This window comes from Tamandua tetradactyla, chromosome 15 (assembly GCF_023851605.1).
Source record: "Tamandua tetradactyla isolate mTamTet1 chromosome 15, mTamTet1.pri, whole genome shotgun sequence".
NCBI lineage: Eukaryota > Metazoa > Chordata > Mammalia > Pilosa > Myrmecophagidae > Tamandua > Tamandua tetradactyla.
The window spans coordinates 50,750,127-50,775,531 of record NC_135341.1 but is presented as its reverse complement, the minus strand read 5'-3'; the positions used below and the strand labels follow the sequence as shown (position 1 = coordinate 50,775,531).

The window sequence follows — 25,405 nt, the reverse complement described above, 5'->3', positions numbered from 1 at the left end:
GATATTTACCTCTTTACTCTCTGGGAAGAAACTGGAAATAAGCAACTGGACAACAACATTTACGATAAATGATTTAATTTTATAAAAATGTGATAATACAGCAAGATTTTACTTTTTTTTCCCATAAAGTGAAGTTTATAAAAACAATCTGGAATAAAAATTAGAAACACAACCTAATAAAAATTAAAAACATAAACATTTAAAGGAAAGAGTCACTTTGAAATACATTGAAGAGAAAAACAATGAGTAGTAAAAGCAGCAACATAGGGAGAAAGTTGATTCTGTTGTGATAATAGAACAATCAAGGACCAATGTAAGCCTGACCTTTCCTACTGGATGAGCTGAAGGCTGGAATTAAGGATGGACTGTAACCATGAGAGAGGCATGGAGGCTTCCCAAAGGAGACTGTACTGATGGATGCTGTCTCAGCAGGGTGAGGGAGAAGCTATGGCCTTCCTGCAAACAGGCCCCATACCTCCCTCCTCTTCTTTGTCCAGGGCCTACCAGCCACGTAGCTCTGATTCACAGCCAAATCCCTATGGATTGGCACCATAAGGCTGGCTTTGGCCTCTCTCCACTTGTTTCTGACCTGCATGCATCTCTGCGGGTTACTGTCACCATGGTGAGCTCAATGGGTGGAAATTCATCAGAATGTCAACCAAGAAAACTAGACATACATGGTTGGATATAGAACACTTTTTGGAATGCATGTGTACCATAGCCAAGGCAGAGTTAGGAATGACCACCTTGGAGAGGCAGGCCAGGAGCCCCCAGGCAATATTGTCCAGACTTTTCTTCTTTACAGAGAACACTGAGCCCGGCCACCCAAAGGAGCCTGGGTAAATTCTTGACTACATTCTGAGGTAGTCTAAATGGGACTTGCACAGGTAGCTAAGAATGATCACAAAAGAAAAATCAGAGCAGAGGAAAGAAAAAGTTTCCATAGAGAGAAAAGGCTAACATATATAATAGAAGGAACTATGGTACAAGTGGGCTTGGGGATGACCAGAGTGGGGCCTGGGGTCAGGTGTGGCTGGTGGTAGGACCCACATGGATCCTGGCACACACTGTAAATGTATTCCTCGATATTATGGCAATATGAGAGGATGTGAGAGAATCTATGAAAGAATTCCTGGTCCAGTGTGGAAGCAACTCTGAGGTGAGGGGTTTCTCTCTAAATGCCATGCTTCTGCCACTGACTGATGTCATTATGGTGATGAGCCAGAGAACCTGGGGTCTTTGAGATGAGGAGTCTGAATGTTCCCTTCAATTGTGACTGTTCTAACTGAAAACATTTGGAGGGCATCAAATACTGCTAGACTTTAACTTGGAAAACACTTGAAGAGGTCTCAGCAGATGAAGGAGCAATTAGACCCTAAACCACCACTGAAAGAGAAATAGCAAGGACAAAAACCAAAGGTTTTGTTGCACCCTCCCACTTTTTTTTTCTCTTCTGCTCCAGCACTTAGAATTCTATGTCAAGATGGAATATTCTGAAGGTTTAGGAGGCAGTAGCTATTTGGACATTAGTACTTTCTCTGTTTCCCACATTTCCGCGAACGCCTTCTAGGTCGCAGCTCACCAAAATCTTCTACTTCATTTTCATAATCATCTTCCTGAACAAAACCTGTTTTTTTTTAAAAAAAAAAAAAGAAAGAAAGAAAGAAAGAAAACAAAAACAAATTACAAAGTGGTGGCTTTTTCACTTCACTGCAAAATATAACATTCTATTTCAGGTTTTGAGCCAGCATGTAAGGAGTTTAGAAGTTGTCTTTCCTATTCTAACACCAAAAAACAAACTGAAAAACAACTTTTCTTAGAGCCATTAGAGAATTGAGGTCACAGGCCAATCAGTGCCCCATAAGAAAACCAGAATTTAACCAGAAAAGAAGCTTAGAACAGAAACACCTTGCTGGAGAGGTAGGAATGCATGAACTCTGATTGAAAAGTTTCTGGAGGCTCAATATGGGATAACTAGAGAGTTAAAGACTCCCAGTTTCTGGAAGATTCCCATTCTTTTCTGAGTTTTACTTCCAAGATCTCTGTCAGATTCTCATGGACGAAACCCCTTAGCATCCAGCAGGGGGAGGGAAAAGTAACCATTCTGAAATTACACAGAGCAGACTGTTCTTCCCCACAAAAGACTAAAATAGAAGAGCCTAAAACAAAACAAAAACAAAAACAAAATGAGGAGAAGAGAAATTCTGAACTCTAGCCACCCCCAGCCTTCCTGTCTACCCTAAGGGAAGGACAAGAAAGATGAGAAGTAGTTGTAAAGACCACATCTCAGGGGAAAAAGGTCACTAAAAGACTTGCAAATCATAGGATTAAAGAATGCTTCCTGTCCCCCACCCTGCAATTTACCATCACATCAAGAGAACTCCTGTAGAGTAAAAGGGAATTCAAGGGAACGAACTGCAAGGCTCAGATTCAACTGCGTGACACAAAAACAAGGACCCCAGAGGAAATTTTGCCTCCAACCACCTACAGCTACAGCAAACAGTAAGCACAGCCTACTTTCTAGCCACATAAGCGTAAAACCTCACACTAAAGGTCTACTTGCCTCAGTTACTTTTATCCATTATATCATGTTCAGTTTCCAACAAAAAAACTACAAGCATATCAAAAAGGCCGGAAAAAAAAAAAAAAAAAAACACAGTCTGGGGAGTGAGAAGAACCAGAACCAGACTCAGACATGGCAGAAATGTTGGAATTATCAGGCCAGGAATTTAAAATAACTATGATTAATATGGTGAAGCATCAATGGAAAAAGTAGACAGCATGCAGGAATGAATGGTATAAGCAGAGAGAAGGGAATTCTAAGAAAGAATAAAAAGGAAATCCTTGAAATCAAAAACACTTCACAGAAATGAGAAATGCCTCTGAGAGTGCATCAGTAGACTGGACACAGCTGAGGAAAAAAATCACTGAACTTGAGGATATGTCATAGAAACTCCCAATATGAAATGCAAAAATAAAAAAGAATGAAAAAAGGCAGATAAAAATGTCCAAGAAACATGGAAAAATTACAAAAGGTATATGATGCACATAATGGGTATACCAGAAGAAAAGAAAGGATAAAGAAATACTTGAAGAATTTTCCAGAATTAATGACAGACATCAAACTACAGATCAAGGATGCTCAGAGAACACTAAGAAGAATAAATAGCAAAATATCTACCTATGCCTAACCATGTCATATTCAAACAGTAGAAAATCAAATTAAAAAGAAAATCTTGGAAGAAGCCAGAGAAAATAAACAGCTTACCTATTGAGGTACAAGGATAAGAATTATATCAGACTTCTCTTCAGAAAGTATGCAAGCAAGAAGAGAGTGGAGTGAAATATTTAATGTGTGTTAAAGGAAAAAAAAATCTACTAACTTAGAATTCTGTGCCCAATGAAATTATACTATACAAATGTAGGAAGAATAAAGCCTTCCTCAGACAAACAAAAATTGATAGAATTTGTCTGCAGTAGACCTGCCTGGCAATAAATGTCAGTGAAGTTCTCCAGAGAGAAGTTAAATACTATAGGTCAGGAACCTGGATCGATATAAAAACGGAAGACTATTTGAGAAGAAATAAAGGAGGGTAAAATAAAATCTTTTATTTTTCTCATTTTTAACTGAGGAAATACTTTATTTTTCTCATTTTAACTAAAAGATAATGATTTCCTCAAAATAGCAACAGCAATAATATATTGGATGATTATAGCTCATGATAACTGAAGTAAATGACTGCATTGTTACAAGGGACAGGAGAGAGGAATTGGGTTCCCTCTATTATAAAGTAATGTACTACTCATGAAAACAGACTTAGATTAGTAAATGTATATGGTACACTCTAGGGCAACCACTAATAGAACTTTAAAAAGAAGTATAGTTGATATGCGAAGAAAGAAGAGAAAATTGAATCATAATTGCTCAATTGAAACCAGAGAAAGCAGAAAAAGATTGGAAATCAAAAAAAGAAAAAGAAAGAAAGAAAGAAACAAGCAAATCAACAAAGACCAAGGGCATAGAATGGAAAACAGTTACGAATATGGTACATATTAATCAAAATATGTCAATAATAACTTTAATTGCAAATAGTCTAAATATGCTATTTAAAGGACAAAGACTATTAGAATGATTGGAACAATAAAATCCAACTATATGTTTGTCTACAAGAAACTCACTTCAAGTATGAAGACACAGATAGATAAAAGTAAAGGGATGGAAAAAGATACAATATGTGTGATTGTTAATTTCATGTGTCAACTTGATTAGGTTATGGTGTCCAATTTTTGGTCAAGCATTTGCCTGCTTGTTACTGTGTGGGTATTTCATTGATGTGGTTTGCATCAACAATCGGTTGATTGTATCTACAGTCAACAAAGGCAATTGCCCTTAGCAAGGTGGGTAAACATCTCACTCAGTCACTTGGAGGTCTTAAAAGCTAGAGCTGAAGATTACAGAAGTCAGAAGAAGAGTTTCTCCCTCAGCTTCAACATTGGCTCTTGCCAGGATTTTCAGCAGCCAGCTTCTCTTGGGGAATGTGGACTAAGAAATTCAACAAAAGAGTTTCCAGCTTGCAGCCTGCCCTATGGAGTATGTCAGCACTGCAGTCCTTAATAAGCAATTCCTTTGAATATATCTCTTTTTATAAGAATGTATAAACAGAACCAACTTATTCCATTGGTTCTGTTTCTCTGGAGAACCCTGACTAAAAACCCATGTTAATATTAACCAAAAGAAAGCTATAATAACTATATTAATTTCAAACAAAGCAGATTTCTGATCAAGGAAAATTATCAGAGATAAAGGGGGGTGTTATGTAATGACAAAAGGGTCAATTCTCGAGGACACCTAAAAATCCTTAATGTGTATGCACCTAACAACAGAGCATCAAACATTTTACCAAATATTCCAAAAAGAATTAATATCAATCCTGCTCAAACACTTCCAGAAAACTAGGAGGAGAGAAACTCCCTAACTCATTCTATGAGACCAACATCACCCTCTTCCCAAAACCAGACAAAGACACTACAAGAAAATAAAAATACAAAATTGATAGCCTTTAACAATATAAATGGCAAAAATTCTTAGCAAAATACTAGTAAGCAAAATCCAACAGCACATTAAAAGAATTAAATACCAAAGCAAGTGGGATTTATCCAGGTAAGCAATGGTGGTTCAACATAAGAAAATCAATTACCCTAACACACCTCACTAACACAATGACAGGGAAAAAACCACATAATCATCTCATTGATGCAGAAAAAGCACTTATTAAAATCACCCATTCTGGATGAAAACACTTTGAGAACTAGGAACAAAAGAAAACTTCCTCAATATAATAATGGGCATATATGAAAAACCCATGGCTAGCATTGTACTAAATGTGAAAGACTGAAAGCTTTCCCTCTAAGGTCTGGAACAAAACAAACATGCCCACTGTCATCACTGTTATTTAACACTGTACTGGAAGTCCTAGCCAGAGCAATTAGGTAAGAAATAAAAGGCACCCAAATTTGAAAGGAAGAAGTAAAACTTTCCCTATTTGTAGATGATGACCCTATATACAGAAGATCCTGAAAAAATCCATAACCTCTCTAACAAAATTTTTTTTAAAAGAAGAAATGTGGCCCAGCTGGGAAGGGTAGCAATTGGACATTCTGGATTATACAGAATTTGGCAGGATAATCCTGACAATGTTATATTATTTGGCAAGGAACAAGTTCAGCACAAGAATAAGTTTTTATGCTCCCATAAATAGGGATTATCACTGGCTTAAAAATGTTAGTATATAGATTTATGAATATGATAAATAAGCAAAAGGAATGAGTGGTCCTGCTGGAAAACTCATTAAAGGGTAAAAAACTTCCTCATTTATTTTTGAAATTCAAGAAGCAGGGACTCAATAGAATTAAACACAAAATGTCCTGAATTAGTTTCCTGTGCCTGCTATACAAATTACCATGAACTAGGTGGCTTAAAACAGCAAAAATTTATTCTCTCCCAGTTCTGGAGTCCAGAAGTCCAATATCAAGGAATTGGCAGGGGTGCACTCCCTCTGGGGCTTTAGAGAGCATCTGTTCTTTACCTCTTCCAGCTCCATTAGCTCCAGGAGTTCCTTAGTTTATGGCTCTCTAACTCTAATCTCTGCCTCAGTTTTCTCTGTCTATATGCCCTCTTCTATTTGTTTCTTATAAGGACACTTGCTATTGGACTTAAGCCCCACCTGGATAATCCAGGATGATTTTATTTGAGATCCTTAACTTAATTACAACTACAGAGACCTTTTTTCCAAATCAGGTCACAATCATGGGTTCCAGAGATTTAATGTGGACAAATCTTTTGGGTGGATTAATTCACTACAGGCCCTAACTCCACCTTGAAGCTCTAAATTGGCTGGAATGTTTCTTGAACTTTTTGACTATCCTGTGGCATCCCACCCATCTACAGTTCAGGGCTGATTCTGGCTTATCAAGCTTTCAGCTTAAAAAGTCTTCTAGTTAGAATTCTATTGACCACATATCTCAATGTTAAAAGTTCATCCTGATTGCCTCAAACATTTTATTGAAAAATGTGGCTTTACAGAACACTTAAACGAAGTTGAGAAAGATGCCACCATATGGTCCAGGAAGGAATCCACAGATGGAGGGAGAAGGAATTTGGAGAGAATTTATTATCCTAACCCCTAACTAGGTCCCTAAGAGCTTCAGAAATACTTCTACTGAAGTGTTAATAACACCCTGGAGATGCCTGAAAAGCACTGTCAGAGGCTGTCTTAGGTAGGTTGGGGATGAAGGTGGGAGATGATCCATGGAAATGAGCTCTGATTTCAGAGAGTATAAGGGAACCAGAGTGGAGAGGCTAAGGACATCACTTTAACCCAGAGACAAGGTATGTATAACAGACAGCAGGCTGATGGGATAATTGGCATGAAAACAAGACCTGACTTGAGGCCCCGTAGTGGTGTCTCAGCCCCTTGCAAGTTCCAAAAGCTGAATGAGTCAGTTCAGAGACTCAAAGATCCTTGAAAGAAAGACCAACAAAGCAGCCTGCAATACTGACATTTTGGACATAGATCTATCTTGCCTTCCTCAAAAGGGTTTGTAGCATTTACTGAGTAAATGTGAATAGAAGCAGACCATTGATCAGTTGGGGGAGGCTATGGAAACTAATCATAGATCAAGCCTGCCTCACAGTAGTCCCAGAGGGTATGTTAACTGAGCTTGTGTTTAATCCCCATTCCAAATGCACAGTTGGAAAAAACATATTCAGCAACTGGTAGCTTCATAACCGTGGCTCCCTGACCCAGGGAGCAGGGCCAAGTGGAAGGCTGCAGTACCGCCCCTCCCTTCCAAAGGCAATCCTACAGCCCTGGGGGTGGATCAGAGAGATCAGTGGCACCACTGAACACCTGCAAAACATGGAGAAGGGAATTCTTACTACATCCCTATTTAACTTACTTGCTCAACCTGAGCTGAGTATCAGATCTTGCAGAATAAGTGTGGATTATCAGGAGTGACTCTAACTGTGGGCGCTGTAACAGATATAGTCTCTTTATTGAAGCAAATTAACACAATCCTTAGCACCTGCTATTAATCTGGCAACTACTTTTTTTCTGTTTCAATAAGCAGAAGCAGTTTGCTTTTCATCTGACAGTGCACCTTCACTATCATCAGGGCTGTCTCAGCTCTCCAGCTCACTGCAATAATTCAGTCAGTAGGAGCCTTGAACATGACACATCACATGGAATACCACAATGGTTTACTATAGGACAGGCTGATAGGACCTGGTGAGAAGGAAGTAGCAGGGACCCTAACTGCCTGGAGTTATGGATTGAATCATGCCCCCCAGAAAGATATTGAAATCATAATCCCCAGTATCTCAGAATATAAACTTATTTAGAAATACGATTGTTGCAGATGGAATTAAATCAATTAAAATGAGGTCATACTGGAGTATGGTGGGCCCTTAATCCAATATGACTGGTGTCCATGCAAGAGGAAATTTGGATACCTAGAGAGAGGAGAATGCCATTGTGACAGCTGAGGCAGGGACTACCAGAGCTTGCTGCTGGACTCCACCAGAAGCTTCTCCAGAAGAATGAAACGGTCTCCTCTGCAGATTTAAGAAGCATGATCCTGCCGACACCTTGATTTAGGACTTCTAGCCTCAGAACTGCTGTTTTAAGTCACCCAGTTTGTGGCACTATGTTACAGTAGCCCTAGGAAACTAAGACCTCTGGCTAAGGCACATGTGCCAGAAGATGGGAAATAAACTCCATGGAAATTCAGAGGCCTGTAACCTCAAAGAAACCTCATTGGGTCCAAAAAGCTGAGGCAAATCAGGACATTTTCTTCAAGTGACAGACAAGTTGCTATATGGAAGCTTCTCCCTCTACCACTGAGGACCCAGACTACTCATTTGCTGCAGTTAAATGAATAAAAGAACAAAGATGAGATAGGTCTCACGGTTCTAGAATTATGTTCATTGTTGTCTTCTCTATGTTGTTTGTCCCTGGCTTTCTGTTTTCAAATCCATGAATGCCTTAGGCATTTGTTCCTTCCTACCTTGTTAGAACCTCCACATACCTGCAACCTTTGCTTATTTCTAACAATCAAAATTTGAAGGATCCTCTACGCAGACTGTCTGATTTCTAAGCCTCTAGCCTTCAATATTCTCCCTTTGGCCTCTTGGTTTATTACACTTGCATTGGTCCTGACAAGCAATACTCTGCACTGACCTTTTGTATTCCAAATTCCAACTCCCCCAAGTATCTCAGTGCACCACTATCCCCAGTCACAGATATTTTAACCACTCTTTGCCAATTAATCAACAAAACTAACCTTACCCTATTGGTATCCATGTTTAGGAACAGCACTGGATCCACTATACACAAGCCTGTAACCTTCTGTAAGAAGATGCAGGCAAGTTTCCCCAATGATTTTGTTTGTTTTGTTCACAGTTGTATTACCAGGCCTAGAACAGTACTGATACATATTAGAGACTGATAAGTACTCATTGACTTAAATGAATGATTGACACAGGCAAACATTTATCAAGGTAGCTTTGCAATATGTACTTGGGGGTCCTGTAATCAGCATGCATAATAATTGAAAGTCATCCCATAATAGGGCATGATTAGCAAAAAAGGATTTTAGCAACTAACACGGGCATAGAATAGCTGCTGTCACTGCATAGAAAGGAAATTCAGAACTACATTGCCAATAATTTGACTCACTACGGATGTGATTCCTAGAAAATGAGTGATCATTGTTGACAAACACTTGGCAGCCTGCTTCAGATTCTCCAGGAAGCCAACAGAATCAAGAACTATGAGACCCAAAGCATTCCCTGTCTCTGGAATAAAGAACTCCTTACCTTCCTCCTTTAAGCGGAGCTCTGTTTTCATCAACCACTCCCGTGCATCCCTGACTGAAGGAATCAGAATGTTGAGGAGTCGAGCCATCACCTCCTCTGCTAAAGAAACCAAAGAACATGGGCTCTGAGTAAAGAGGCAGTGCCAAAGACAAGAAACCAAATACTAGAGCCAAATCCCTTAGCCCAAGTGTCTGTTTATGCTTTTCCTGAAGAGGGTAAGGACCCAACGCCTCTTCTGCCTCCACAAATTTCTTAGATGATCACTCAACCAATAAACTACAAACATAATGCTAGCCTGATGCTATTACTGTGTGTTTGAAGAGACAGCCAACATTAAACCTTTCAAGGACCATAGATCTTAAACTAGAGAGGGTTTCTGGATTATAGAATATGCTTTAAAACATGCAATTTCACTAATTTTATATAAAATATAACTTCTCAATGTTGCTAAGAAGTATAGTTAGCAAGGAAGCTAGGGGAAATCTGTTTCAAAGACTAAGATAAGAATTGTTTATTATTAAAGGCCCACACTAGATATGGTTTAAGGACATCAACCCTCCTGAAAAAAAGAGACCAGTTATGCACCTACAGATCCTAGTCAAGGGTTGAGTTCGAGAAACAATAGGTGCTCAAGAAATGTTAATTGAATAAATCAATCAAGAGAACCTTAAAGACCTTAGACATTCTCCCTATGATCCTCTCCATAAAATTAGTTAGCAAGCTGTTTCTTCATCTGTACCAGGGAAAATCAGCTCAGCCCCAGATATTCACAAATTCTTAATTGAAGGAGGTGTGCTTCAAAAAATTGCTGTACTTTGAGAACACACATTCCTCACTTGTGATTCTGCTAATGCCAAGATTCTACCATCCCCTGATCAGACATCACTACAAAATTCTTGACTCTGACAGGTGTTCTCAAATCCTGGACTTCTGAACAGTTCTGGATGCTATTGGGACCTGTATTTCTGATATCCCCTTACCTCCAGTCCAGACCTTCTGCCTGTAGATGTCCTCGACCATATCCAAAACCCTCTTGATGTTCTCCTGAACCTTCCTCTGAAGCATGTGGCTGTGCTCTTTCGAACCCACATGACTGCGAATCCACATGCTCTGCTCAATGTCCTGCACCACAAGCTTGCCCTCATCAATGGCTGGGTCCACCTTTTCAAGGAAAAACTCAGAGTATTTCTGGTAGGCCACCTGCTGCTTCTGGTGGCTTTCTAGACAGATGTGCTGCTCGTAAGACTCACTGTTCCTCTCCCGGCCCTCCTTTCCTTCCATTTCAGCCTGAGACAGGACCACAGCCTCTGAAGCTGCTCCCTCAAATGCTTTACTGGGGCTGAAATAGTTCTCAGGACCACGGATGAACTTCACTCCACACAGGTCACACTGGGTCCTGTCAACATCAGCTTTTTTGAAATTGCCAGCCCTGGACTCCCTGGGCTCTTCCCTGACGCACTCAGTCTGGTCACTCACTCTTCTCCTCCAGCTGATGCACAGAGATACCACCAGACACACTCTTCTCAACTTCCGCTGGATGGAAGCCTTCCACTGCTTCTGGGAAAGGATGGTGGCAAGAACATGGTCTCGGTCTTCTAACGCCAGCTCATCTGTCTCATCCTGATCAAACTCACACTCTGATTCAGTGAAATTCTCTAAAGAGTCCACACAGACCAAGCGGTTTAGTTTGACTTCTTCATGATAAAGGCCATGAATCATGGTCCCTTTGGTGTGTGTACTGTCCCACCGCCAGTGGCAGTCCACCAGGTACTCTTCATCCCGCTCAAAGAGCAGGTCCTGCAGAGCCTCAGCCACAGACTTCACATTGCCAGCCATTGACACCCGCCTCACCACTTTGAGCAGCCTCTCAGGAACCTGGTTTGGAGAGGCCATGCTCATCAGCTGTAGCCTGTTCTTGATCTCTTGGAAGTGGCGGAATAGTAGAGGCTTGCAGTATGGCTGTAGGACCTGTTCAGCATTCACTAGCATCACCAAACACAACACCACTGTCCGTTCAGCCTCGCCAGAGACCACACAGTCTATATCATCAAAGGCATCGAGCAGGACATTGAAGTCCACATTCTCACAGCCACACAACACCTTGACAAGGTAGGAAAGGTGAAACCGGAAATCCCGAATGGCTCTTGTCACATCCTTGGGTTTGTATTCCTGAATGATGGTGAACACATCCCCAAGCTCTTTGTCCTTTTTGCTGAACAGGAATTCCCAGTAGTGCAAGAGTGCGATGTAGCTCTTGGGGAGGCACAAAATGGTATTCTTCCAAAGGCGGGCCAGAACCACTCCACAGTAGACAAATTGGAACTCTAACAAGGCCACTGTGTTTCCAATGCTGGGAATAAGTGGCTCTTTGCACCTCTTGACAAGGACATTCATGAAACGGAAGAAGAGCCTCTTGTAGTCTTCAGGGTTTCTATACACATAGAACTGATCGATGCAATTCTCCAGCAGCCGGATGAAGCACAGGTGGGTCTTTTCTGAATTGCCATCATCCTTGTTGGGCACCAGCATGCCAAACTTCCCTTCTATGCCTTTCATTCTGCTGCCTCTCCCCCTGCCCCTTTCCTCTTTTTCAGGCCCAAGAGCCTTGAGTTCCCTGTTGTAATTGTCCTCCTCCTGGTGGAGTAGCTTTTCAAACTCCTCTGGGTAGTTGGAGGAGAGTAGGAAAGCCTGCATGGCACTCAGCCACAGGTCTGTAGATTCCCGTCGGCTTCGTGCCCTTGCATTCCGAAACAGAAAGTAGATGTACTCTTTCAAAGCTAACCTGCAGAATCGGAAAGATTTGTAATTTGGTTTGAGGATTTCTTTGCATGCCATGGGGTTCTCTGATAACACTCTCTGGTGGAAATGCTTAGGGAAGAGGGCATTGAGGAAGGATTTGCAAAGGCCATACCTGTCTGTAGACAAAATATAATCAATCTCTTCAAGTTCTTCAGCTAAGATTTTAGGGAATATTTTTTTGGCTTCCAAAAGCAAGCCATTGATTGACACCAGGTGCATTTTTGACTGAACCACACACTTGGCCTCACACCGCCGCAAAGGGCTATGGAAATTCCTACAATTTTCATCCTCACATTTTAAGCCCACAATAAACCTCATGCATACTCCTTGATAAGTCTTTCCAAGCAGGCTCTTTGTAATCTGGCACAGCCTGCTCAAAAGATGCTTGTTCAGTGCTAATTTCACTTGGTCTGTCATTATCAAGAAATGGTCTTTTGTTTTTTTCTCTTTCAAGTTTAAATCTAGGTCAAAGATTATTCTTAATATGGGGCCAGGGTCATTCTGAGCTATCTGACAATATTTGGCATCCACTTGGGAAATTCCAAAAAACTCAAAGCAAGATTTGACCATTTCCTTCTCAGCATTGTTAGCCACCTGTTTGAGGGCCCTAGCTAGATTGAGGAGGACTTCCAAGCCCCCAGGAGCCAGAGCCAGGACTTTCTCAGGCTCTATCTCACACTGGCTGGCTGCTTCATAGAGTGCTTCCACCATACCGGCTGAGTGGTTGAGCCTGTTGAACTTAAGGAAGGCATCACTGAGCTTCTGAAAGTCTCTCAGGATTACCCCCTGTAAGAATTGGGCTTCAGCAATGCCAGACAACTGGCTAGTTTGATAGCAGAGCTCAAGGGCGTCTCTCAGAATGGCTTTGGTATCTTCTACATCAGAACCCCTGGCCACGTTGAGGCGTGCAGCCTCCAGGAGACAGGAGGCCTGGAAGTCCTTGTTGGCAGTGAGCCTGGCAGCCTCCAGGAGGTAGCCATGTTGTTTCATCAGCAGGGCAGCCTCCTCTCTCCTACCTTCCCTGTTCAGTAGGTCTGCGGCTTCTGCTAATCGTTTCCGAGACTTCAGGAACATCAGTTGGTCTTCTAAGTCTAGCTTTGAGAGGACAGTCATCATTTCTTTGACCTTATTTGCACTCAGATACTTTGCTGCAGCTTCCAAATAAAACTGACTAGCAGAATAGGAGAGTTTAGACATGGGGAGAGTCTTGGCCTTTAGCATTTCTTCATATCTGCAAAGACAGAGAACATAAATGTCAACTTATTATCACCTAAACAATAGAAATATTCCTCCAAAATATAGCACAGAGCAACTTATATAAAATTCCACATGCAGATAATACATTTCAAAATAGAACCTAAACTGATTAAGAATTTTTATAGATGTTTCATCTTATACTTATAAATAAACTCTTTATTCTCCAAAGGGGCCAGGCATTAGTGTGTATAATTAATGAAAGATAGTGGAGTTACAACTCAAACAACTGGAGATCAAGTCTGAAAGTCAATCTATAGGGCAAAATGTATGTAGAATCAAAATTTTCCTTGAAAAAAATCCCTTAAACTCCCATAAAATCATAATAATCATTTTGTGTATACAAACCTCTACAGTTTAATATGTGATTAATGAGAAACAAAAAAGATGAGGGTTGTACACACACCAATGACTATATCAGTCTTTCTCTTACTGTCCAACATGTGCTTTTTCTCTTTTGCCTAGTGAGTATGTAGCTGAACGAGCACGAGATTAGTGAAGCTTTGAAAGACAGCCTTTACTCTACTTATAAAAATCAGTATATTCAGATAATACTCAAATCCAGAGAACTGCCCAAAGACCTTATGATGCCTCAGAGTTACCCTAAAAATAGATTTCTTAGTACAACAGGCCGTCTTTGATAGTGCAAAAATAAAAACTAAGGAAGGGAATATATTTCTCATGCAAGCACTGACTAATAGAATTTGCAGGATTCTTAGCAAGTCTAAGGAACTACCCAGGTATTTTCTTTCTGATACTGAAAGCTGGGAAAAGCCTCTTGGAAAAGGAATAGCCCTAGTGAGTCCCCTTCATTTCAAGTGAATACTTTTTTGGCTTCCAAAAGCAAGACATTGATTGCCACCAATGGCTTGACTCAGATGTTTGGGATTGATTATTTTCTTTGATTTGTAAAATGTCCTCAATGTATTTTCAGTTAGGCCAATCAGCAATTGAATTTTATAACTAGTATACACAGTGTTCAAAGGAAACTCAGATAAATCTAATGTGAGGCTCCCATTAGATTTCAACTTAATAAAATCTTTCTAATTCAATTTTGTCATATGAACTCATAAGGTGAGCAGCCTGGTCAATTATCACAATACCACAGCACAGCACCCTGATAATCAGGTACCCATTAAATACCACAGCTGACATAATTGCATATATCATGCACATAATGGTACCAAAGAGCATAATAAAGGAATATGTTAAATTACCAACAGAGCACTGGGCACATATTTTTCCATTTCAAAAAAAAAAATTAATTTCTTTATCTGGGTTCTGACTACACAAGTGGGTTCTGACTACACAAGTATGTTCACCTTGTGAAAATTGTGTGCACTTTTCAGAATAAATGTTATATTTCAACAGAAGTTAACTGAAAAATAAAGATACAAAGTTTGAACACCTGGGTCAATTATGTTCTTTTTGTCAACATATATAATTTGGTAGAGAGCAAAGAAATTATAGAACCAACCCATGGCCCACTCTTCTGTGGACAGGGAGCTGACTCAACCCCCCACTGAACAGAACTGTAGAATCACAGAACAGCAGAATCTCTTTCATTATTGCTCTGTGTACCACCAAGAAGTTTTCTTATGTGACAGGGAACGCAGATTATTTCTAGATTCCTCATCAACAATTAGTCCCACCCATGTCCAATCCACATTTAGAATGTCCATTAAAATAGGCTCATGGAGGCCTTCCCTGACTCCTGCCAAGCACCCACGGGGCCACATATAAATCTTATATATCTACAAATGAGTACATGGGCACACACATGTTATACATATATGTGTAAGTGCTAACCTGGGCCTCTGCCAGTAGATCATGTTGAAGCAAAATCCTGCCTGCTCACTAGAGTTCTTACCTTTATCCAGCTACAGATCAGCAAAACTGTCAACTAAGTAGGTAAAGGTGAAGAGGACAGAACCGTCATTAGGTACAAAATGTCAGGACTGCTGTGTATGGCACATGCACATTCATAACACACCTTTCATCTTCTTCAGTCCCCTCTCCTCACGGCAGTGTCAAAGCTTATAAAGAGAAAACACAGACTCTCAAGAAGCTCTTGACCCAACCATGAGGCCACTACTTAAGTGGAAGGAGAGTGGTGTAGTTTAAGCCTCCACATGAGTCACATGATAAACCACCCAGGCATGCTGCCCCCAGAGAGAAGTGGGAGGAGGGAGAGAACAAGGAAGAGAGGGAGAAGGGAGAGAATAAAACCACCTACTTTTCCACTGCAATAGCAGCTTCTTCAAAAAGCTCTTCTTGGCAGTACATTTTGAGTGCTAGATCAAATTCCTGAATCTGTTCAAAGCATCTGAACGCATCTTTGTAGCACTGGATTCGCTTATAGAAATAGGCAGCATCTCTTATCTAGGATAGAGTAAGATTTTTACTTTTACAGTATACATAACATAACTTTTTATCTTAAAATGGCCAATACCATAACTAATAGATGGTTGCATGTCTGATTTGTTAGACTCTAAAGAAAAATGCTTAAACACAGATGATATTAGGAAAATATTCTCTATATGGAAAAAAATAAAGACCAACTTCATATTATACATAAAGGTAAGCTCCAGATGGATTAACATTCTAAATGTGAAAGTTGATAAGGGAAAATTTAAGAGCATATCTTTGTGACCTTCAACAAAATCCAAGACACATAAACTTCAGGGGAGAAATTGATAGATTTGATTATATCAAAATTGTTCAACAAAGGACACACAAAATAAAGTTAACGGAAGACAAACAAGCACATCTTGACCAGCACTGCCCAATAGCACTTTCTGTGAAGACAACCATGCTCTGTGTCTGCACTGTCCAGTACGGGAACAGCTCCCCACACATGAATATTGAGCCCTTACAATGTAGCTCATACAACCAAGGAAATGAATTGCTAATTTTTTTTTTTTTTTTTTTTTTTTTTTTTTAAAGGAAAGACAGAGAGAAGGAAGGAAGGATAGAAGGAAGGAAGGAAGGAAGAAAGGGAAACATTTTTAAACATTTTCTTGTTTTATTGTATTCTGTTTCTCCGTTTTTGTTACATGGGCTGGGGCCGGGAATCGAACCGAGGTCCTCCGGCATAGCAGGCAAGCACTTTGCCCGCTGAGCCACCGCGGCCCGCCCTGAATTGCTAATTTTATTTAATTTTAATTTATTGAACGGGGCATATCTAGGACATAAAATAGATCCCTGCAACCACAAGAAAAAGACTTTGCTGGAAATTTAACAAAACCTAGGCTAAGGACATAAGTCATTCATGGCAGTTCATGAACGACTACAAAATAAAATGAAGATGCTCGACCTCACTAATAATCACAGGATGCTAATTAAAACCTCAGTGAAATACATCCATCAGATTTGCAAAAATTAGATCAGAACCCATTGAATATGACCAAGGATGCAGGGAAAATAGAATTCTCAGTAAGGCCTTTCTGGAAAGCAAGAGGGCCATACATAGTAAAAACAAATATATACATATCTCGGGGCCTGCAAGCCCTCCTCCTAGCAACACATCTCACAGAAGCCTTACATGGGACTGTAAAGATATGTGTTTTCACAGAGTCCTACATGTGGAAGCCAGGAATAGGCACCTACCCGAATGCTCATCATTGGGAGAATGGGTAAATCAAATGCCATGAATGTCTGCTCTAGAGTACTATCAGTAACCAGAAACATGGTCAAATCCTAACATTACAGCCAGACAGGGAAAAAGTAAAAAAACAAACGACAACAAAAATAAGTTGCCATTTAGATAAGCTTAAAATATATAGGTATGGAAAACATCACTATTTATTCTTCAAAAAATGCATGCATTTGAAGACATATTAAATGCATTAGAATAACTGACAATGAGAAGAGAATGGGAGTGGAGGAAGATGATGAACAAAATAAAATAAGTGGGGCCTTGCACCCACCAGTGGTGGATTTCTCATGAACATATTCGGCTCCTCTTCCTTTCACATGTCCTTTCCGGTCCATTAGCTGACCCTGTCTGCTTGGCTTTCATAATATTTCCCAGCCCCTTCCCAACAACTCTACCATTATCATGCCCCCATCATCTCAGCCTGTCACTGCTAGACTCTCCTAACTGGCCTTTCTGCTTCTACTCTTGCGGCCCTACATACCTCTCCACAGAGCATCCAAATAAGTCATTTCATGTCATTGCTCCAATCAAAACCTTCCAGGGGTTCCCCATCACACTTGGACAAAATTCAGTCTTTCCACAGACTAGGAGGCCCCCATGATCTGTTCCTGTCAACCTCTTTGTTCATTTTACCATCTCTGCCCCTGCAGACCCCACTTCTCACTGTGCTCTGGCCAAACTGGCTTCCTTGCTGTTCTTCAGTCACCAATGAGTTCCTACCTTGGGGCCCTTGCCCTAATTTTTCCTCAGCGGTGCTGCCCTCCAGCAGCTGCAATAATGGTCTCTACTCAAAGTCCCTGTCTCAATCCTGTCTGCAAAAGCAATACCCTGCACCCTCTCTCACCTCTCCATACATTATTCTTCTTGGCCCTTATCACCTCTGACATTCATATAGTATACACTTATCTATCGTCTCTCTCCCATACCAGAAACGAAGCTCTACAAAGGCAGAGGTCTCTGATTTGTTGACTGCTGGTCACCCAGCACCCACAGGGCCTGGCAAATAGTAGGGGTTCTGCATATTTGTTGGATGAGTTAATTAACTCTATTTTCCAAACCTGATGTCCAAAAAGAAAACAAAATCATAAAGATATAAAACAAAATACATGTGCCAAGCCCTCTAGTATGTCTTAGCTGGGTGATTTTTAAGAGTCAAGCTTTAAGAAGTGCTAAAATAGAAAAAAGATCCAGGTGCAAGATTCTTCTATGTCCAGAGACCTCACAGAGCAGTGAGCTCCTAGACCAATCTCAGCCACACTACTAAAACCCCATAAGGAGAACATCTAATCACCCCATCTCATTTCCTCTCTTTGAAAATGCTGATTATTCAGAAGAAAAACCCCCAAGTGGCAAGGCCTCATTAGGTACTAAGTGTGCATGCAATTTGAGGAAGAGAAGTGATGGCTGGCTCTAGCAGCAGCTCCCCACTTCTGACCCACTCTTCTCTGTCAGGAGGCCCCTCAAGCCTTCCACAGCAAGGGCCTCCAGAGGTTTCCAGGGAAACCAATGTCAATGTCTGATTAGTGGGAGGAAGCAAGCAAGGCACAGAAATCCCTGAAAAGAAATCTCCATGTCTATCTGGTGAACAGTTCTCCCTAGGGGTAGCAAGCATTTGGAATTGGGGGCAAGGAAGCAATATGGCCCAAGGATTCTGCCTAAGGCTGCTGCCATGTTGATCAATTTGAATTGCACTGGTCAGTTTGGTGGGATGATCACAAAAGATTTGACACTGGCTGAATGCTGTGCATGCTTCCGGAGAGGAGCCTCAGCAAAGAAAGGCATTGGACTCTTCCTTGGGTGGGGCTTACAGCTGTTAGAATGTTCTGGTGAGAGAAGGTAGAGGAAACTGCTAGTAGTGGCTGAGCCTATAGAAGCTGAAGGGAAGTGGAAGCTGTGCCCCCAGGAACAGGGTGGTCTCCACATTTTGAGGCACTGAAGTCCTAGAGATACTGATTAGGGGTCACATTCCAAACTTTCCCAGTGGGTTCCACTCCCACTCCACCCAAAGCACAGGGGGCTCTGAGGATCCCAGGACTTACAATTCCCATACAGACATGGAATCCTGCTTTCCCTTTGGAGGGTCACAATACCTAAGGGGGATGGCAAGGCAATGCAGAAGTTCTCGGCCAGGCACTCTAATTCTACCAAGAACATAGCTTCTCAAAACACCTGTGGTGAAGAACCACACTGTTTAAAATTTCCAATCCATCATGAATGATACAATAAAAATGAATTGCTAGGAAAATGATCACGACTTGGATGTTACAGCAATGCCAAACTGCCATGAAAACTTCTACTTTCATTTTCTGTGTTAATCTTGATGCTGACAAAAGTTTGTGTCCTGTCGCCAGCTTGCTGACTACTGTGTGAACAGCTGTGCTCTAGACTCAGTAGCTCTGTCCCATGGAACTTTCTTGATAAAGGAAATGTTCGAAACACTGAGCACTTAAAATATGGCAGTGAGATTGAGGAACTGAATTTTAAATTTTATTACATTTTAATTTGTTTAAATTATAAATCAAATAGCCACATGTGGCTAGTGGCTACTGGAATTTGGACAGTTCCAAAGCAGTTACTGGTAGCATAGACAAGATGTCACATAAATACAAAACCATTCAACCAGGCAGATGCCAGGCTGTAAAAGTAGAGAAGGAGAAGGCAGAAATATTCTAAAACCCATTTGCCCTTTAATTTGAACGCTTGGCTTTTCTGCAGTTAACATCAGGCTTCAAACATTAACACGGACATGGACACACACACATATACACACTGCCCCAGAACCTTAAATCTTGAGCAAGTAGAGAGAGGAAGGGCTATCCACAAAGTAGGCAGAACAGCCCCTCCCTCCTTGGAGGACAGGAGCCCATCTTGCCACCAGTAGAGGTTGAGAGACCCAGGCCTCAATCTTCTCAGTTAAAACCCAGTCCCTTTGAGAGCAGTGGCAGGCTAGGGGTTGTACCTTCCCCAGCCTCTCACACAGCTGGGCAGAGAGCTGGAACTCCTTGGCATAGTTCAGACACTTGAGGGACAGTTTTGGCTCACTGCACTCCAAATAGGTCTTAGCCAGTTCTAAATACTCCACCTGCTTTTCCCTGAGAAAACAGAAACAAAATAAACATTCCCTGGAATGTTGACCCAATACCAATAACCAGCTGCTCTCATCAGAGCAATACTGAAATAATTCCGAGATTACTTGGGGCCGACTTTCTTGGATTTCATGTTCAGGGCCGCGTCGTGGGCCAGAGCCAACTTCTCTTTCTCAAATGCGCCTCCTTTTTGGTAACACTTGGCTGCAACCTGGAATAGGCAAATGTTTCAAATTCCAGCAAGGTAATGGAGGTTACATACAGAACAAGAATTAAAGCATTCATTACATGTTTCTACTCAGGAAGCACTGTATCTCACTCCAGTCTTATCTGACAGGGAGAAGCAGGAAGGTAACAAAAGTAGCATCAGAGGCTAAAGCCACATAGGGATGACCAACTAATATTTCATGTTCAAAGGCTCCTTTTGGAGGTACCCAGAAGCCATTAAAAAGGAATATAACATATATGTTTCTGGGACACACAATAACACCCTCATTTAATCTTCCAACAGCCGTGTGTGAGAAGTAGCATTCTTCTCACTTTATATAACAGCACCCTCAGGTGAGAGATATGAAACAATTGGTCCAAAGTCACCCAGGGGCTTTTCTGGACTTCTACACAGGTTTTCTCTAGTTGATAACTATGATGGCGACCTCACAGTGTACACAGAACAGCCATAGTTCATGTACTGGGGCTAAAAATGAAGATCGAGAGGATGTCACAATTCATCCAGAAGAAGAGTGACTAGATTCTTGGGACATGCAGATCCATACCATATCAACCAAAATAAGGTAGACAGACAAGTGTCCCAGGGGAGTCAGCCTGCATTTTGATTCCTGCCAGCAGAACATTCCTTTTCTAAAACAGGAATGCTGGCATTGTGTCTCAAAGCACAGGTTATGGGGGCAGAAAGCTCACATGCTTCCCAGCATGCAGAGACCAGTTCTCAGTATGGGTAAGGGAAGGATTAAGGGAAGCTTGCTGATAAAGGAGACACGATAGCATCTCTCCCTGTCATATTGTCCACTCCAGCTTCCCCAGTCCCACGGGCCTCCCTTCACTGCTGTGATCTGTGTGCCACACTTCTTCCCACTTCAGGGCCTTTGAACACAATGTCCGTGCCAACCGAAATACTTCCCTTTTCTGCCTAGTTAACTTTATTCATCCCATAGAACTCAGCTCACGTTTTCCTTTCTAAAAGAAGCCTTCCTTGGTCTCCTTGTCCAGGACAGACCTATTCTAGTGGCATCTAATTTCTCATTTATAACATCTGTAATGGTTGGAACTGCGTACTTCTGTGCCTGTTTGCTCACCATCGTGTCCTCAATTACTTCAGTCTAATGATAAAGCTTAACCTATGCTTATCAGACTCAGATTTCTGTTAGTTAAAGTCTTTTCCAGATTAAGTGCAAAAAATAAAAGAGGACCAATCTGCTAATGTTTTAAAATGCAGTGGTATAATAGCAAAAGTTTCTCAGCATAGGGTACAGGAAAGAATGAAAATAAACAGAAGGATTCGTCGGTGGGGCAAAGCCCATGACCCCTTCCATTTACCTATCAGCACATATTGATCTCTGGCCAAAAGGAAGGAAAGTCATGACTGTGTTGAGTGGGCAGCTCACCATCACAGGTGAGAGCTCTCACCATCACAGGGTGACTTGATATTTCAGAAGAAGTAGCACAAGCACAATTACCCTTGCCCTGTCCCCATAACAAAAGTGATGGTAGGAAGCCTGCCTGTGAGACCTGTAGAGACCACTGGTTACAAGGATCTCAGCCCCTGGCTCGGGGTCCAACCCCTTACCTTCCAGCACTGATGCTTGGCATAGTATTCCCCTTGAGCAATCCACTCCCCTGGGGTGGAAGTCTTAACGAACATGCTATCATCAAAGTCTAAAATGAAAAAGGAAAGCAACATTCATTTTCTTAAGTCTGTATTATCTTTGCAGTATTTGTTTACCAAGTCAGGCTGATGTGGGTCCTGGAAGGAGGAGATGGGGGGAGAAAGGATGTTGTTCGGTTTTTTCACTTTCATCTACCTTCCTTTTCAATGGCTATGAAACAGAAGAAGACAAATAACATTTTCTAATTTCTCCCTAAAAATCTAAATCTAGTGCTTTCCAAGCTCCCAACCAGAGCTTGAGCAAGGGACAATGTGAGAGGATTTTATAGTACTTTAAAATGTGCAGATGTTTGCCCTCATCACATTAAACAATCTGGCACCTCCCCATTGGTGGATATAGATTATGGCAACCACCTGCTGCTGGTTCTTCCTGCTAAATTCCCTAAGCTGCCGGTCACTCTATCACTCCTCCCCACCATGGCCCCAGAGCACCATTATCAGCAATTAGTCCCCCTCCCTGTAGGTTCCAAGCCACAGCTTCATGAGCCACATGAGAGATAGTGAATCCCAGGTTAACACTGACAGTTAAATCAAAGCTGAAAAGAAGATATACCCAGGCCAATGGATATTCACCAGGGGAGCTGGATTTGTTTAGAAGGTGCAAAGACACCCATTAAGCCTTGCAGCCAAACCCCTTGCTGCTCCCTGTCTGCCACTGCCCTGGAGCATTGGGTGCAGAGATGACATCCCAGAATCTTGCTCTGATTTGGCGATTGCTAATAGTTCCCAGATAACATATTATTTCCACAGTAAAACCTCACATAATCTATGAAAAGGGCCAGAGAATTCTGCAGGAACCACGTTGAAGAGATCCAGATTGCACAGTAACTTCACTCATCCCAAGTTTCCTCGCATAAGAGAAACAGAAACTCACAAAAGACATTACACGTACCTTACACCCCATAACTAAGATTATAATTTCTCTTGCATTCTTAATGCAACCAAGACACTAAATAAATTGCAATTCTTTTTCATTTTGTATTTTTAAGTTAAAGAAACAGCTTATCTTGATGACATTTTATAAGGAATGCCAGAACATATTTTGAGAATAAAAGGGGTGTGGGCAGGGTGGTGCAATGGTGGCTCAGTGGCAGAATTCTCGCCTGTTAGTTAAAGTCTTTTCCAGATTAAGTGCAAAAATAAAAGAGGACCAATCTGCTAATGTTTTAAAATGCGGAGATGTGGGTTTGATTCCCGGTACCTGCCCATGCCAAAAAAAAAAAGGGGGGGGGGAGATGTGAGCTGTAGGAAAGATTGAGAATGACCATGCCAGGCCAACCCACTTGTTTTCCTTTTAGTTAAGGAGATGAAAACCCAGAGAGAGAAAGTGGGACTTGGATAAGGTCATGTGGCTTTCCAGGTGCAGAGATGTAATTAGAACCCAGGTCCTTTAATTCTAAGACTCCACCTTTTCTCATCACACACCACAACAGTTTGGTCTGGGGACTAGAACATCTGATCCTGGTCCTCAAGGAACCAACAGCTGTACGCAGAAATAGCCTTCATAAAACCGGCAAAGAAATGCCCATGAAACCAGCAAACCTTTCTGGGACAGCTTAGCACTGCTCCCTCCCTTGCCCTTAGAGAAATTAACCATGGCCTAGAAGAGCAACTCAACACCAACCCTCAAGAAAAACAACAATTTTCTCCTTATTTAAGAGCTAATTAGTTCTCAGTTATCCTATCAGGAGTCTTGACTTCATTTTTAAATTAACTAATCTTTGTAACTTACAAAAACAATATATGATAATGTTTAAAAAAAACAACCTGCAGAGAACAGTGTAGATTGGAGGTAAAAGTGAAAAGTAAATGCTGTCTATATCTATTCAACAGCCCCACCCCACTGGTCCTAAGCCTAGAGGTGGCCACTCTAAACAGTTTTGTCTCAGAAATTATCAGTGTATGCAGGTGTACAGTATACATATATATATATATTCACTCTGCAAACACTTACTATTTAGACACTCACTACCCATAATCAGGAACTGAATAGACATAAATTTTCTGGTGAATCCTTCATTATCTGAATTCTTTGTTCTTACTTTGTGAAACTCAGGAACCAAATAGATTCAGACAATTCTTTACCACTCACTACCTGAACTTTTACACATTTAATTATAGATAGCCAAATTCCAGAACTGAATCAGGTTTGATAGTGAAAGACACGTGAATGTTTATGTATGTGTGTGTATACGCATGTATAAACATACACATGCACAAAATCATTCCATTCTAATATCATATATATATATGTAGTTTTTATATTTGCATAATCTGTATTATTTAAAAACTGTATCATCCTACTCACACTGCTTTAAAATCTGATTTTTTTCATCTAATATATTACAAACACATCTTTTCATATAAGCAGATGGAAATCCACCTTACACTTTTTAATGGTTGCATAGTATTCCATTAGAAGAAATGTGCTTAACCTGCCCCACTCGGTGGACACTTAGGTTGTTTTTCATTTATTATCATTACAAACAATGCTGTGATGAGCATCCTGGTGCATTTATCTTTAAGATTTTGTGCAAGAACATCTCCAGGATAGATTCTTGGAAATGTTAATTGTTTCAAAAGATACATACATTCTTTATCTTGGTATTGCCAATCTGCTGTTAAAAATTCACGACAATTTATATACACCCAATAGTCCCTATTTCCTCCTTCTCCTCATTTCCGTGACCCTCACTTTTAAAGGATGAATAAAAAATCCTCCCCAAAAGAGTGAACCCTTCCATTATAAGCACACTTTCCTAGGCACCTTGGCAAATAAACAGGAACTCCCCTTTCTTACAAGACTAAGGGAAGGAAAAGAAAGTGCTTTCAAAAACCCTTTATACCTAACCACAAGAATGGTTACGAGAAACAGGCTTCCAGTTTAACAGTGAGAATATTTTCATGGGATTTTACCTTTATTTTCATCTGTCTTCACAACTTGGACAAAATTTCTTCTAATGAAATATTTGAAAGCTGGAGCCCGCTTTTCTCGGTTCTCATCAAAGATCCAGAGGTTGACCCGAGCCCGTGTGATGGCAGTGTACAACTGCTTCAGCTCTCCATTGAGAAGCTAAAGATAGGATTGAGGTCAAAGATGATGAGACTTTTGTTTTATAGATACAGTATGTCAACTTCAATGGGCTTCCTCTGATTTTGAGAAAATATAAAAACTAAATTTTAGAAAAGTATATAGCACACCCACAAAAAGGTTCAGCACAACTGTAAGCAAGACAGCAGTCACTCACTGTGCCTGCAGCACAGATAAGCAACACTCTTAGGTAGGCTATAAGAAACTCTACCCCTTTCCCCTCTCCCACCTAAGAAGG

At 41.0% G+C, this 25,405-nt stretch overlaps 1 protein-coding gene across 7 annotated transcripts in view; it reads right to left on the bottom strand.

Annotated features, from left to right (window-relative positions):
* Positions 1–1,444: 1,444 nt before the first annotated feature.
* TRANK1 (tetratricopeptide repeat and ankyrin repeat containing 1) overlaps positions 1,445–25,405 on the bottom strand; it is a 127,123-nt gene continuing 103,162 nt past the window's right edge. For all 7 annotated transcript variants that reach the window (XM_077129846.1, XM_077129849.1, XM_077129850.1 and 4 more), the window contains 8 exons: positions 24,993–25,149; positions 21,978–22,066; positions 20,281–20,384; positions 20,047–20,179; positions 15,666–15,811; positions 10,357–13,406; positions 9,377–9,475; positions 1,445–1,627 (listed from right to left, as the gene is read on the bottom strand). In XM_077129846.1, the coding sequence (XP_076985961.1) occupies positions 1,527–1,627; positions 9,377–9,475; positions 10,357–13,406; positions 15,666–15,811; positions 20,047–20,179; positions 20,281–20,384; positions 21,978–22,066; positions 24,993–25,149 (3,879 nt within the window). In that variant the 3' untranslated portion in view covers positions 1,445–1,526. The remainder of the gene's footprint in view (positions 1,628–9,376; positions 9,476–10,356; positions 13,407–15,665; positions 15,812–20,046; positions 20,180–20,280; positions 20,385–21,977; positions 22,067–24,992; positions 25,150–25,405) is intronic.